The sequence below is a fragment of the Mesoplodon densirostris genome, chromosome 2 (genome assembly GCF_025265405.1).
Source record: "Mesoplodon densirostris isolate mMesDen1 chromosome 2, mMesDen1 primary haplotype, whole genome shotgun sequence".
Taxonomy (NCBI): Eukaryota; Metazoa; Chordata; class Mammalia; order Artiodactyla; family Ziphiidae; genus Mesoplodon; species Mesoplodon densirostris.
In genome coordinates, this window is record NC_082662.1 from 27,958,284 (window position 1) to 27,972,349 (window position 14,066).

General features: G+C 51.1%; 1 protein-coding gene across 2 annotated transcripts in view; it reads right to left on the minus strand.

The window, feature by feature from the left end:
* The window catches only part of CSMD2 (CUB and Sushi multiple domains 2), a 660,274-nt gene that overhangs the window by 340,920 nt on the left and 305,288 nt on the right, over positions 1-14,066 (minus strand). For both annotated transcript variants that reach the window (XM_060081981.1, XM_060081974.1), the window contains exon 6: positions 2,312-2,424. In XM_060081981.1, the coding sequence (XP_059937964.1) occupies positions 2,312-2,424 (113 nt within the window). The remainder of the gene's footprint in view (positions 1-2,311; positions 2,425-14,066) is intronic.

Consider the following 14,066-nt stretch of genomic DNA (forward strand, 5'->3'; position numbering starts at 1 on the left):
CATGTATAGGCTGTGTGATCTGTGCGTGTTGGGCAAGTTACACAACCTCTCTGAACCGCAGCTTCCTCCACTGAAATACGGAAATTAAAAACATATTTGCCACTGCACTGTGGGGAGGATCGAATGCGGCAACACTCATACACTGCCTAGTACAGGGCCTGGTGCACAGTAGGTGTGCAATGGATGTGTGCTCCTGACCTAGAGACTGCCTGGCCTGGGTCCTCATTGTCTGTTGTCTGGCAGAAAACCCTCATCTATGACCATGACAAACGGGCCCTCAGAAACTTGAAATATTAGAAACACTTGGCACCTATTTAATCAGATGAAACAATAACATTCATCGCGTCTTTCCTATTTTGGAAAACACAACAGAAAGATCCAGAGAGGTGCTTCATTCCCACAAAGGCCCAACCTCAGTGGCAGAAAACATGTATCCAGGAAAGTTCTCGGAGCCAGGCTTGCCAGACCAGGTTGGTTTCCTGTTTATTTATTTATTTATTTTTTTGCGGTATGCGGGCCTCTCGCTGTTGTGGCCTCTCCCGTTGTGGAGCACAGGCTCCGGACGCGCAGGCTCAGCGGCCATGGCTCACGGGCCCAGCCGCTCTGCGGCATGTGGGATCTTCCCGGACTGGGGCACGAACCCGTGTCCCCTGCATCGGCAGGCGGACTCTCAACCACTGCACCACCAGGGAAGCCCCTCCTGTTTATTTTAAAAAATATTTCAAGGGACTCCTGCTACCCAAGGCTAAGGAAATGAGGCTATTCATAAAAGATTCAGATTTTCAAGGTAATGCTTCTACTCCCAGTGCTGCTTTTGTCCCAGTGTCCAGCCTGAAAGCCTGGTCTTGGGGGGGCCCCTCTCTGCCGGTGCCACCTCCCGGGCGGGCAGTGTGCTCAAAGCCTCCGAGGTGAGGCTTGGAGGGACAAGCTGCCAGGACCTCCTCCACTGGAGTCAGTGCTCCCTCCTGACCCTCGGCGGTGAGGTGGTGATCACAGCTCACTCTTCCATCAGGCCTGTGTCCTACGCACACCAATATACCACACTCTCTCACTCACAGCACAGCCCACTCTATTCCCCAGGGTCTTATATAGGGCCTTCTGCTTAACAGGTGTGCAATACAAGTTCACACTGAATCCATTAGAACCAACCTCAGTTTGTAATTGGTGATAGTAATGGCTTAATGAGCAACTCTGAAGCCAACCCTTGGTGTTTATCTCTGTGGATAAATTTTGTGTACTTTGAACAAACTCAAGGTTGAAAAGGAATGTTGTCATCTACTCCCAGCCATCCATTGGATTTTGGGATCTCCTCTAGGCGTGGGGAGCTCCCTGCCTTGGGGTCAACCCACTCTTTTTTTTTTTTTTTTTTTTTGTGGTACGCGGGCCTCTCACCATTGTGGCCTCTCCCTCTGCGGAGCACAGGCTCCGGACGCGCAGGCTCAGCGGCCATGGCTCATGGGCCCAGCTGCTCTGTGGCATGTGGGATCTTCCCGGACCGGGGCACGAACCCGTGTCCCCTGCATCGGCAGGCGGACCCTCAACCACTGCGCCACCAGGGAAGCCCCAACCCCCTCATTTTTAGGGGTGGCTCTCGGGGTTAGGAAATTCTTCACGATTGGAGCAGAAATCTGCTTACCTGTGGTTTCCACCTGCCATTCTTGGTCTGATCTCGTGCCACCAGACAGCTCTTCACAGATCTGAGCACCTAAGCTAGAGAGCTCCCTAGAGCTTTTTTGCCTATCGTTTGTCAAACGTCTGTGTTCTACGTGAAATGAACGAGAGATGAAATGTGGGCAGCTCTCCCACTTCACACCAGGGTAGGCTAAACTCTGCCAGTTAAGAGGGTGGGCTCTGGATTCAAAAGGCAGGAGTTCAGATGGTCTTGGGAAACTGCCTTAATTTCTCTGGGCCTCAGGTCTCTCGTCCATCAAATGGGAATGGTGATGGTATTTACTTCACAGAGTAATGATGAAGATTAAGTGAGATGACGCCGACCAAGAGCCTAGCACAGTGCCTGGCTCTCAGGAGGCCCTTGGTATAAACTAGTATGATTCTCCTGGCCTGAAGACGGGCAGCTCAGAGTACACCATTCTACACAATTTGAGAAGTGTCCTCCCTTGGACAGCAGACCACAATGGCAGATGTAGAGACGCAGATATGCAGACCTCTGAGTCTGCAAATAAGAGCAGGACAGCAGAGGCAAGTGTACCCTGAAGACACACTGGACCCAGTCCAGGGACAAGATGGCCCCACGCATCATCTCTGCCGCCCCCCGCCCCCCGAGGAAGCAGGGCAGCCCGGCCCCGCCTACCTTGGTACTGGGCGCTGAAGCCGCGCTGCCGGTGGTTGCCGTCCGACGTGAAGTGCAGCCGCAGCCAGTTTTTGCTGCTGATGACGGGGGCTGGGAGGCTGGCTCCGGTGAACCTGTGGGGACAAGAAGACGGGGTCAGGGACCACAGCTGCCTGAGACCGGGCACCCGGGAGTCTCCCCACTGCCCATGTGTGCTGGGGCCTCCTCCCAGGCCTGGCAGAAGGGAAGGCCGTGCTGGCCCGGCCGCCCACCAGTAGCCTGCAGCCTGGGCCGCTGGAGCTGGTTCCCCCAGGGGCTCTTCCCACCGCTGAGTTGCTGAGAGGAGGGGGCGATCCTTCAGGCCTGGAACAGAGGCCTATTTCTCCACCTTCAGCAGAGGTCTAGCTGCCCAGGAGAGAGGTCCGGCCCTCCTAGCAGAGGCCCGTCACCCCAGCAGATGTTGACATACCCACCCCCAGCAGAGATCCAGATTCCCCGCAAAGGTCCAGGCCCAAGCAGAGGACCAGCCCAGCTCTCCAGCAGAGGTTCAGCTCCCCACTCCCGGGCAGAGGTTCAGCTACCCCCAGCCAGCCCCTCAGGGAAGCGAAGGAGTCAGGAGAAAGGGCTCAGGCAACCACTACAGGCAGCACGGCCCTTCCCAGGTGTGAGAGCCTGTTTTGGGGTCACTAACTAGGCGCTGGGTCTCCTCTGGCTCCTGCCCCTGTCTCTGCTCCTCCACAAGATGCCAGCCCCCACTGCTGGGCCACCTCTCTGCCCTCAGATTAGCCTTGTCTGCTTTCAGCCAGTCCGGCTCAGTGTGTGGGAAACCAGGATATCCCCAACCGTCGCCAGGCACTGCCCCAGCCTCTCGACCAGCTGTGTCCTGAGCCAGCTTTCAGGTCAATCAGATCTTTCCTCCTAGAGTTGCTCAGAGCTCAAGAACCTTCCATGGCTCCCCAGTGCCCACGCAAGACTGGCTTCCCAAACTTTCCACACTGTCCCCTGCTTGAACGGGTCTCCGCTCAGTGCTGGCCCCTCCGCCACACCCAGGCTAAGCCCTGGATGCCCCTCGTCGCTCTGCTCGCTGTCCTGCACCCCAGGAGCCCCTCACCCTTCTCTCCTCAACCCCACAGCCTCCAGCGGGCCAATGCCCAGTGTCTCTCCGCTCCTCCTCCCTGCGTCTGAATCAGGGACCAAATCTCCTGATGTATCCCCTTTGGCACCATCGCTCCCACCCCGCCTGGACACCCTGCTTACGTCGAAGCATTCCAAGCTTTCTCCTTTTCTATGCCTTTGCCTTTTCTGCCTGGAATGTACCCACGCGTAACCCTCTCTCCTGCACCAGCCGTATCACTTGAGACGACTTCGGGATGCCCTCAGATACCATGTCCCCAGGAAGGCCTTTCCTATTCTCCTTGGCTCTGAAGCCACACGGACTTGGGTTCAGATCCAGGTTTCACCACTTCCTACCAGTGTGACCTGGGACCAGTTAGTCGATATTTCTGAAAATGGAGGAAAAACACTGGCCTGGAGAGTCTGTGGGAATATGTGAGATGCCTTAAGGGCAAAGAACCTAGCCCAGTATCTGACACATATTAGCTCAATAAACATAATTTTCCTTCCCCCTCCTCTGTGATGCTACACAGCATGTTATTAAAATTATAATTCATTTATCTAGGTGTGTGTCTCCCTAGGATAATGCCTCAAAGAGGGCAGTGCAGACTGGTGGGTGGGTGGGGGAGGGGAGAAGCTGGAACTCTAGAGGGATCGGCTGTGTTATCTTATGAAAATTACTTAAATTCTCTGTAACTTCATCTGTAAAATGAAGATAATAATCCCTCTCCCAAAGGGCTGCCCGGATTGAATGAGATAATCCACAAAAAAGACTTTAGCACGGTCTCTGGAAAATAGAAAACTCTTGGTAAATGGCAGCTGCTATGTTATTCTCCATCATCTTTATTCTTCATCTTCGTACTAAGCACCTAACACAATGCTTGATACAAAGCAGGTGTGTCAGGATTCCAGCAGAAAACAGGTGGCTCAGTCATATGAGAATAATTCCAGTTGAACGAATGGCCTCTTCACCACCAGGGATGGGGCAGTATCCTGAGGCCGTTAACAGGGGTCTGGTTTCCACTCACAGGCCTGGAGAGGACACGGTTATCCCTGAAGGAGAGGGTTGCATAGAAAGGGCCACCATGCAGGACCCAGATCTTCAGTCAGTGGAGACGACAGCCAGTTTGTGAAAATCCCACAAGGAGGGAGCAAGACGCACTCTCCTCCCTCCCCTCCCCTCCTCCAATCTACTGCTGATGCTTCTGTTGATCTAGCCCAATTGGAAGCCAGAGGGCAAGGGAGCATACTGATGTAGTCTCACAAGTAAGTCTTCCTAAGTATGGAGCAGGGTAGACAAGGGAGGGGAGATGATCTGGAGGGGTGAAAGGAAGAGATCCAGCATGGTGGGTCTCCATAAACGCGTATTAGACAAAGGAACTAACCAAGGAGCTTCTCACCCTGCAAAACTGAGTTTTTACTATAATGAAAATGCTGACATACACCAACCTCCAGGAATATCACCCATATTGCTATGGTAAGAGCTATTACAGAAACCAATTACTGTATTTCACCAGCCCCCATTTAAAATACTTTATTACAGGCAGAGTCATTTAAGTTTTCTAAGGAGCCGCAAACAGTATTGTGGGTTTTTTCTTCCCCAGGCCAAATTCAATTCTATCTCAGTGACAAAGCCTGGAGGCTATTTACATAAGGGAAGTAGAAATAGGGAGAATTTACCTGAATAATTCAGAACCAAAGGCTGTTCACTGCAAAATGGAATGAGGGGAGGATGCTGGGGTCCCAAGAGCAGGAAGAGAGTAATGATCAAGCTCGTAACCGGAAGTCAGAAAGTTGGTATCCTCCAGCCCTGGGATCTGCCTTAACCCCCAATGGTACAGGCTGCAGGAGCCCGAAGGGACATGCCCTGCCTCCCATTTCTCCCACACCGTCACCTGCTCCCAGGAATCCTGATGATGACTGTTCCTTCCCAAGGCTTAAACTCAGGGCGCTGTGCATCTTTACTCTGCACTATTGCCTCCTTGGACATGAATGCGCATTTGAGAGTTTTCTTGGCATCTATCAGAGAATGGGAGGCTTAAATGTTGGAATCATCACATTAAACTCTGCCATCGCGATGGTATCATGCCTCACTCAAAACTCTCCAATAAAAAGAACAAACTACTGATGCACACAACAGCAGGAATGATTCTCAAAAGCATTATGCTGAGTGATAAAAGAGTATATACTGTGTGAATCCCTTTATATGAAACTCTTTAAAAGACTAATCTACAGTGAGAGAAAGCACATCAGTGGTTGCCAAGGCTGGGGGTGAGAGGTACAGGTGGGGATTGCCTGGGAAGGAGTACAGGGGAACCTTCTGGGGTGATGAAAATGTTCTATAACTTGAATGAGATGGTGGTGATATGGCATATACACATTTGTCAGAGGCCCCAGAACTGTACCTTTAAAATGGGTAATTTTAGGGACTTCCCTGCTGGTGCAATGGTTAAGAATCCACCTGCCAATGCAGGGGACACGGGTTCGAGCCCTGCTCTGGGAAGATCCCACATGCCGTGGAGCAACTAAGCCCGTGCGCCACAACTACTGAGCCTGCGCTCTGGAGCCCACGTGCCACAACTACTGAACCCTGCACGCCTAGAGCCCGTGCTCTGCAACAACAGAAGCCACCGCAATGATAGGCCCGCACGCCACAACAAAGAGTAGCCCCCGCTCGCCCGTGCACAGCAGCCAAGACCCAAGGCAGAAAAATAAATAAATAAAATAAAATAAAATAAAATGGGTAATTTTATTTTATGTAAATTATACCTTAATAGAGTTAATTAAAAACAAATATTCAGTGGCTCTAATCCTTAGAGTCAAAGACCATACCAGGGTCTACAGGCATTAAAAAAGCCAGTGTGTCTTCACCTCTCCTGTCTCCTCCTCTACTTATACTTTACAAAGCTCCAGCCACATGGGTCTCCATGCTGTTCAAAACTGGCCAGGACCGGGCTTCCCTGGTGGCGCAGTGGTTGAGAGTCCACCTGCTGATGCAGGGGACACGGGTTCGTGCCCCAGTCTGGGGGGATCCCACATGCCGCGGAGCGGCTGGGCCTGTGAGCCATGGCCGCTGAGCCTGCACGTCCGGAGCCTGTGCTCCGCAGCTGGAGAGGCCACAGCAGTGAGAGGCCTGCGTACCGCAAAAAAAAAAAAAAACCCCAAAACAGGGCAGGACCGCTCCTGCCTCGGGGTCTTTGCACTTGACAGTTTCTCTGCCTCCTGGCTGGGTCTTCTCCCAGACTGCCACCTGACTCACCCTCTCACTTCCTCAAAGCCTCTGGTCAAATGCCACCTTCCCAGTGAAGCCTTCCTGGTCTGACTTTTGCCTGCTTTCCCTCTCTGAGCACGTCACACAGACTTGCAGACAGACAGATACACACACACCCCATTCTCTAGTCAAACAGAAGACCTACGTGAACTGGAACACACACTGCTTTTTAGTGTTTCTCTGCCTTTGCATGCTCATAATGCCTTTTCCCCTTGCACCACCTGGCTGCACAGAGAGGTTAAGAAACTTGCACAAGGTCACACAGCTATTAAGTGGCAGAAGTGGGATTCAAACCCAAACCATCCCACTCATGCTAGATAGAGCCTCTGTACTCGGGGAAGGCAGTGGAACAGTTCAGGCTGAATTCCATCCTGTTCCTTTACTTTCCCTCCCTCCTCCTCCTCCCAGGATCCTCTTTAATTTTGCTCCCTGTTAGAATCATAATTAAAGAAGAGAAACACAAAGAGAGATTCTCCCCTTCAAAGCTTTCTGTCCATATTAACTTCACTATGGGGGGCCTGGGGAATTCCAAGTTTGCCCAGGAAATTGCTGCCGTAGTACAATGTAAAATGTATTTAAGCAATTATGCTCAATTTTTTTTCTTTTTGGTAAATTGACTTCCGTTAAATGGGGCTTCCTTAATGGAATCTGGCTTGGGGAGAATAAAAAAAAAATCACTCCCTCTAATGCATGTAGTTGATCATGGAAAAAGTGGCTTGGAGTTCCTCTGCAGAAAGCTCTAAGCTCTGCTTTCAGTAATAGGAGAGCTCAGAGCAGACTGTGTGGATAGCATTTCTTCTTAAGAAGCTTCTCGTACAGTCAGGATGTTTGGGTGCTGAGAGACACGCCCCACAAGATGACAACAGTGATCTGCAAGGAATTGCTGCCTAATTTTAAATTGAGAGGGAGGAATATTAGGAGATCTTGGTTTAAATCTCAGCGTCCCTGAAAATGGACATCCTCAGGGGAACTTTCATTCATTCATTTACTCACCAAGCACATACTGTGTACAAGGTACTGTGCCTGCCAGTGGGTACCACCCCCACTGTGGTTCCCTAGATACAACAGTTCCTGCAAAGCCTGTCATCTACAAGGTTCGGCCTCACCGTCTCCTTCTCTGTGCAGCTCCTCGGTCGATAGCCTCTGGCTTCTGTGCTCCCAGCACACCTTCTGTGGGCTTTATCTCTTAACCAAGGTATGTGCACAGCCTGGATCTGATTCAGGCTTGAAGAATCTTCCAGGGCCAAGCATAAACCACCACTCCACCCCCAACCCACCCGGCCGGGGAGAAAGTGACATACAGGAGGTGCTTGCCGCCCCCTCCCAAGCCCTCTGCCCCTCCCACCTGCTGTCTGCTCTCCCCGCTGGGGAATGGAGAGAACACCATGATGCAACCAGGGGAAGCCTTCTGGAAATGTCTTGCTGGTGGCAGCAAAGGACACCGAGGCCCTTGCTGGAGGCTGACTCCTGTTCCCCTGCCCAAGCTTCCTCTCACCCCTGAAGTGAGCCTTTATTGACTCAGCCCTGACGCCCAGTCTCATCACAAATGATTTCCATATCAGTTTTTCTTTAGCCAAACACCTACGACTCTTGTTATATTGAGGAAAACCCTTTTCCCAAGACAAACCTGTGATGTTACATATTTTCCAGGAACTGGGTGAACGTCTGGGGTGAGTGCAAGTCCCTTTTGGCTGTGGGCTGCTGGAGCCCCCTGGCCTCTAGACTTATCTTTGGAAAGAGGCCCTTTGGCTTCCCGAGGTTCTTGTTCCCAGCAGTGCCTGCCCACCCCAGGTGTTGAGGCAGTTCTGAGGGGCCTGAGCTACCCTACAAAGATTCAACTCATGGCTACCTAACTGTATGTTCTGGGGGTTGTTTTCTATGCTCTGAACAAACCAAAGCTTCTTCTCTTCTTCTTCTGGAACCCCTATAATTCGAATGTTCATGCGTTTAATGTTGTCCCAGAGGTCTCTGAGACTGTCCTCAGTTCTTTTCATTCTTTTTTCTTTATTCTGCTCTGCAGTAGTTATTTCCACTATTTTATCTTCCAGGTCACTTATCCGTTCTTCTGCCTCAGAGATATTCTGCTACTGATCCCTTCCAGAGTATTTTTTTTTTTTTTTTTTTTTTTTGCGGTATGTGGGCCTCTCACTGTTGGGGCCCCTCCCATCGCAGAGCACAGGCTCCGGACGCACAGGCCCAGCGGCCATGGCTCACGGGCCCAGCCGCTCCGCGGCACGTGGGATCCCCCCAGACCGGGGCACGAACCCGTTTCCCCTGCATCGGCAGGTGGACCCTCAACCACTGCGCCACCAGGGAAGCCCCCTTCTAGAGTATTTTTAATTTAATTTATTGTGTTGTTCATCGTTGCTTGTTTCATCTTTAGTTCTTCTAGGTCCTCGTTAAATGTTTCTTGCATTTTCTCTATTCTATTTCCAAGATTTTGGATCATGTTTACTATCATTATTCTGAATTCTTTTTCAGGTAGACTGCCTATTTCCTCTTCATTTGTTAGGTCTGGTGGGTTTTTATCTTAATCCTTCATCTGCTGTGTCTTTTTCTGTCTTCTCATTTTGCTTATCTTACTGTGCTTGGGGTTTCGTTTTCGCAGGCTGCAGGTTCGTAGTTCCTGTTGTTTTTGGTGTCTGTCACCAGTGGCTAAGGTTGGTTCAGTGGGTTGTGTAGGCTTCCTGGTGGAGGGGACTAGTGCCTGTGTTGTGGTGGATGAGGCTGGATCTTGTCTTTCTGGTGGGCAGGTCCATGTCTGGTGGTGTGTTTTGGGGTGTCTGTGGACTTATTATGATTTTAGGCAGCCTCTCTGTTAATGGGTGGGGTTGTGTTCCTGTCTTGCTAGTGGTTTGGCATAGGGTGTCCAGCACTGTAGCTTGCTGGTCGTTGAGTGAAGCTGGGTGATGGTGTTGAGATGGAGATCTCTGTGAGATTTTCACCGTTTGATATTACGTGCAGCTGGGAGGTCTCTTGTGGACCAGTGTCCTGAAGTTGGCTCTCCCACCTCAGAGGCACAGCACTGACTCCTGGCTGCAGCACCAAGAGCCTTTCATCCACGTGGCTCAGAATAAAAGGGAGAAAAAGTAGAAAGAAAGAAAGAAAGAAAGAAAGAGGATAAAAGAAAAGAAAATAAAGTAAGGTAGAATGGCACATATATACAATGGAATATTACTCAGCCATAAAAAGAAACGAAATTGAGCTATTTGTAATGAGGTGGATGGACCTAGAGTCTGTCATATAGAGTGAAGTAAGTCAGAAAGAGAAAGACAAATACCGTATGCTAACACATATATATGGAATTTAAGGGAAAAAATGTCATGAAGAACCTAAGGGTAAGACAGGAATAAAGACACAGACCTACTAGAGAATGGACTTGAGGATATGGGGAGGGGGAAGGGTAAGCTGTGACAAAGCGAGAGAGTGGCATGGACATATATACACTACCAAACGTAAAATAGATAGCTAGTAGGAAGCAGCCGCATAGCACAGGGAGATCAGCTAGGTGCTTTGTGACCACCTAGAGAGGTGGGATAGGGAGGGTGGGAGGGACGGAGATGCAAGAGGGAAGACATATGGGAACATATGTATATGTATAACTGATTCACTGTGTTATAAAGCAGAAACTAACACACCATTGTAAAGCAATTATACTCCAATAAAGGTGTAAAAAAAATAATAAAACTCATTTAAGAGAAAAAAAAAGCTTCCCCTCCCTCGTCATTCCTGCTTGTTAGTGTTCTCTCTCCCCACGATGTGCGCCCTCCTCCCAGCCACCACACCAAGGCATCATCCTTAACTCCTTCCATTCCTTCGCTCCCATGGCCAACTGTGGCCACATGGTCTTTACCTCATGACCACATCGTTCCTCACCCGCGCCACAGAGACAGCCTTCTGATCTGCCCTCGGCCTCCATCCTTCTTCCATACTCTGTGCGGGCATTTGCTCAAGTCATTGCCTTGCTGGAAACCCAGCAGCAAAGGTCCACTGGCTCCAGGATAAAGTCTAAGCTTTTTCATGTCTTCCCTCTCCTGTGACACCCACTTTGAGCTCCAGGCACTTTCATGTCTCCATGCCTTTGCATATGCTATTCCCTCTGCCTGGAATGCCTTTTCCTGCTGCCCGACCTGGCTACCTGGGAAAATATCACGGATCCCATGAACCTAACAAAATGCCTCCTTTCCTCCACCTCTCCCTCTCCCTGCCCCTGTGGGAGGAGCAGTGCCCTCCATGTGTCCACTTTGCACCTTGGACACCCCCCACTGCTGTCCTGAGCACAGTACACTGTAATCATCTTTTGACTTGAGGACCACCTCCCTGACTCGAAGGCGAGCTCCATACACGCAGGGACAGCATTTTGTCTCTGTGTGTCCCGCAACACAGCACAGTGCCTGACACACAGAACAAATCAGTTCCATAGAACCGGGCTTGGCAAACCACAGTGTGCTGTCTCTTTTGCCAGTAAAGTTTCACTGGGTCACCACCGTGCTCATTCATTTACATATCGTCTGCTTTCAGGTTACAAAGGCAGAGCTGAGTAGTTGTGACGGTAAGTATAACCTGCAAAGCTGAAAATCTTCACCTTCCCCTTTACAGAGTTTACTGACGCCAAACGTAGAAGCCTTGCCCATGATGCAGTTGGTTGGTAAAAAATAATTTCTAAGTGGGGAATGATAAAAGAATACAGTCATAGCTTGAACACTTCATTATAATGTAAAAACACTTGGAGGGACATGTTTTTTTTTTTGCCAGTCCATGTAACTCAGGAGCAAGGTCTTTCCTTTGACCGTGGGTTTCTTCTCTGCATTGTCTATCTTGCATAAACTCCACCGAGGATGCATCACTCACCATTTCCAATTCTGCCACAGCTCCTCCAGTCAACAGATGATTATGGAGCACCTGCGATGTGCCAAGCATTGTGCTAGGCACTGGGGATGCAGCAGTGGGCAAGACAGACCTGGCCCCCGCCCAGAGGGAAACAGCTCAGTGGCGTGCCATTCTCTCACTCACTCACACCTAATATTTAGGAAACAATTCTTTTTAGAGCATCTCCTTCATGGAACCATGCCAAAGCATTCAAATTAGTTTCCAGAGATGCAGCTATACTTCCTTTCACACTCCTATTTCATCAGTTTATGTGATGTTTAATAAGTCACATAATTATAATAACAAGTATGACTGGCATCGAGAGAGTTGGAAACGAACCCGTCCGATTCTCAGAAAGTGCAAGGCTCAGCTGGTGGGAGCACGGAGTGCACAGGCATTGGGGGTGGGGGAGGGAGACAGCCCGCAGGCAGCCAGCGCTGAGTGCCACAGGGCCTCGGGCAGGAAGATCCATCAAGCCTGGGAGTGCCAGCTACTCCAGGGAGCTGCGTGGGGGGAGATGGTTAAAGCACTTTTATGACACATGCTTTGTGAATGAATGAATGAATGAATGAATGAGCGAACATGCAAATGACAGTCTCTTGCTTTCAACAGTGGGGCATCTTTTCTAATGCTATCCCCTCTGAGATCAGAAGAGTGGGAAACAGCCAGTCTTAACATCATAGTTGAGAATTTCAGAGGAATTTCAGAGGCTTTCCAGGTCTGCTGCCTGGCTATGCACGAATCCCAGCTCCAGCATTCTGGACACATGGTCAGTCAAGGTGTGCTCTGAATGTTTCTAAAGATCAAGAACTCACCTCCCAGCCAAACTCTCCCTGTCCACTTTGACCCACCCCACCCTTCTTCTAGCGACTTCCTTTTCATCCATCCTGTGTCGTCTCACAGCCACTGGCTCCAGGAAGCCAGGTGGGCTTCTCCCTGGTACCTCCTTTTCTCTTGCAAAGAGTCCTTACGCTTGGTCCATCCCAGTGCTTGTCTCATCACGCATCGCTCAGGGATGTGCTTCCCCACCAAACCGCAAGCTCCCTGAAGACAGGAGCTCTTCCTTTCTTGTTCGGTTCTTCCCTCAGTACCTTGTGAGTGCCTGACACATGGGAAAGGCTCGAGAAATAGTGCTCACGGGAAGAAGGAACACAAATAAATGAACGGTTGAATGAGGTCCTGAGGGAGGAAGCAGAGGGCATACGTGGGGAGAGCAGAGGAAAAGGCAGGTGAGCAGGGAAGCCTGGGGACAGCGGGGAGGGGCTCGGAGGCCACGCGGGGTTCCATCTTGGTCTCCCGTGAAGACGTGCTGCCCCAGTCCCTTGGGCCCTCAGCCCTCACTGTGCTCCCCATGTTCTGGGCAGCTGCTGGCACCTTCTGGGGAAACTCTTCTTGTGGTGATGTGGCCCCAGTGCAGCAACAGTGGAGTCTGATAATCAACGTGGGCAAATGTTCCCTCTGTCCCAGAAGCAACTCAATAAACTCAACAAATTATCATCGTTCTTCCCTGCTCGGCTAATTGTGAGCTCCAGGGAACCCACACAAACTACATCAGGTACATGCTTGTCCTCCAGACGCACTGCTCCCTGGAGGGCGCGTGTCTGAGCCCGGGAGAGCTGAGGGACAGAGCTCCTGGCTGTGTTTGCTGTCGGGAGGAGAGTGTTATCACGATGTCCTGGGGCTGTGAGTTGGGGGAAACACAGTGGGAAGGTCTGGGGAGTGGCTTGGGGTGTTGGTTCCTTCCATTCCCAGCTCAGCTACTCACCGGGCAGGGCTGCGGGGTGAGGGGTGTCCTGCCTCTGTGGAGAGACCGTGCCCATGATGCTAAAGTGAATGGGGTTGGGTCTGGAGATGGGCACTGGCGCTGGGGGCCAAGCTCTGGGCAAGGGGGCTTGTGGTGGTTTCCCAGCCTCCCAGGGGATGCCCAACTCTCTCCTTTTCTGTCTCCAGGTCTAACTATCAGGCAGTTCTACTCTTTTCTGAGTGCTAGAAGCCTCTGAAGATCAGTCTCCCTCCCTCGACACACAGCTCTGGGAAGGGGCAGCCTCGTGACACTAGGCCACAACTGAATGGAGTGGGGTGGCCATGTGACCCAAGCTGGGCCAATCAGCTAACCGGACCGTGCACGCACAGTGACTGACAGATGGCCTCACAGGCCTAGCTCTCCCAGAGGAGATTTGGGAAAAGGGTGTCCCAGCATCATCTCTCCCACTTCTGTTCCTGCCCCCCACCCCATCACTCTTATAAGATCCGTCCTGCTCCAGGTCCCGCTCCAGTCTGACTGGGACAGAATCTAAGAGCAGTCTGGGTCCTGACCAGCTGCTGGGCCCTCGGCTGGCCATCCCTGCCCCCAGCCCGAGTCTCTGTTGCCATAGATTAGACCTGAGATCCAGCCTGCAGACCTGATGGTCCCCATGCCGGAAGATGTCAAAGCCTACCCCCACCAGGCTTCACCCAGGAACAGGGTGCTGGCCTTAGGAGTCTCGTGACCAAGGTGTGCTCACACGCTACCTGGACCCTCTT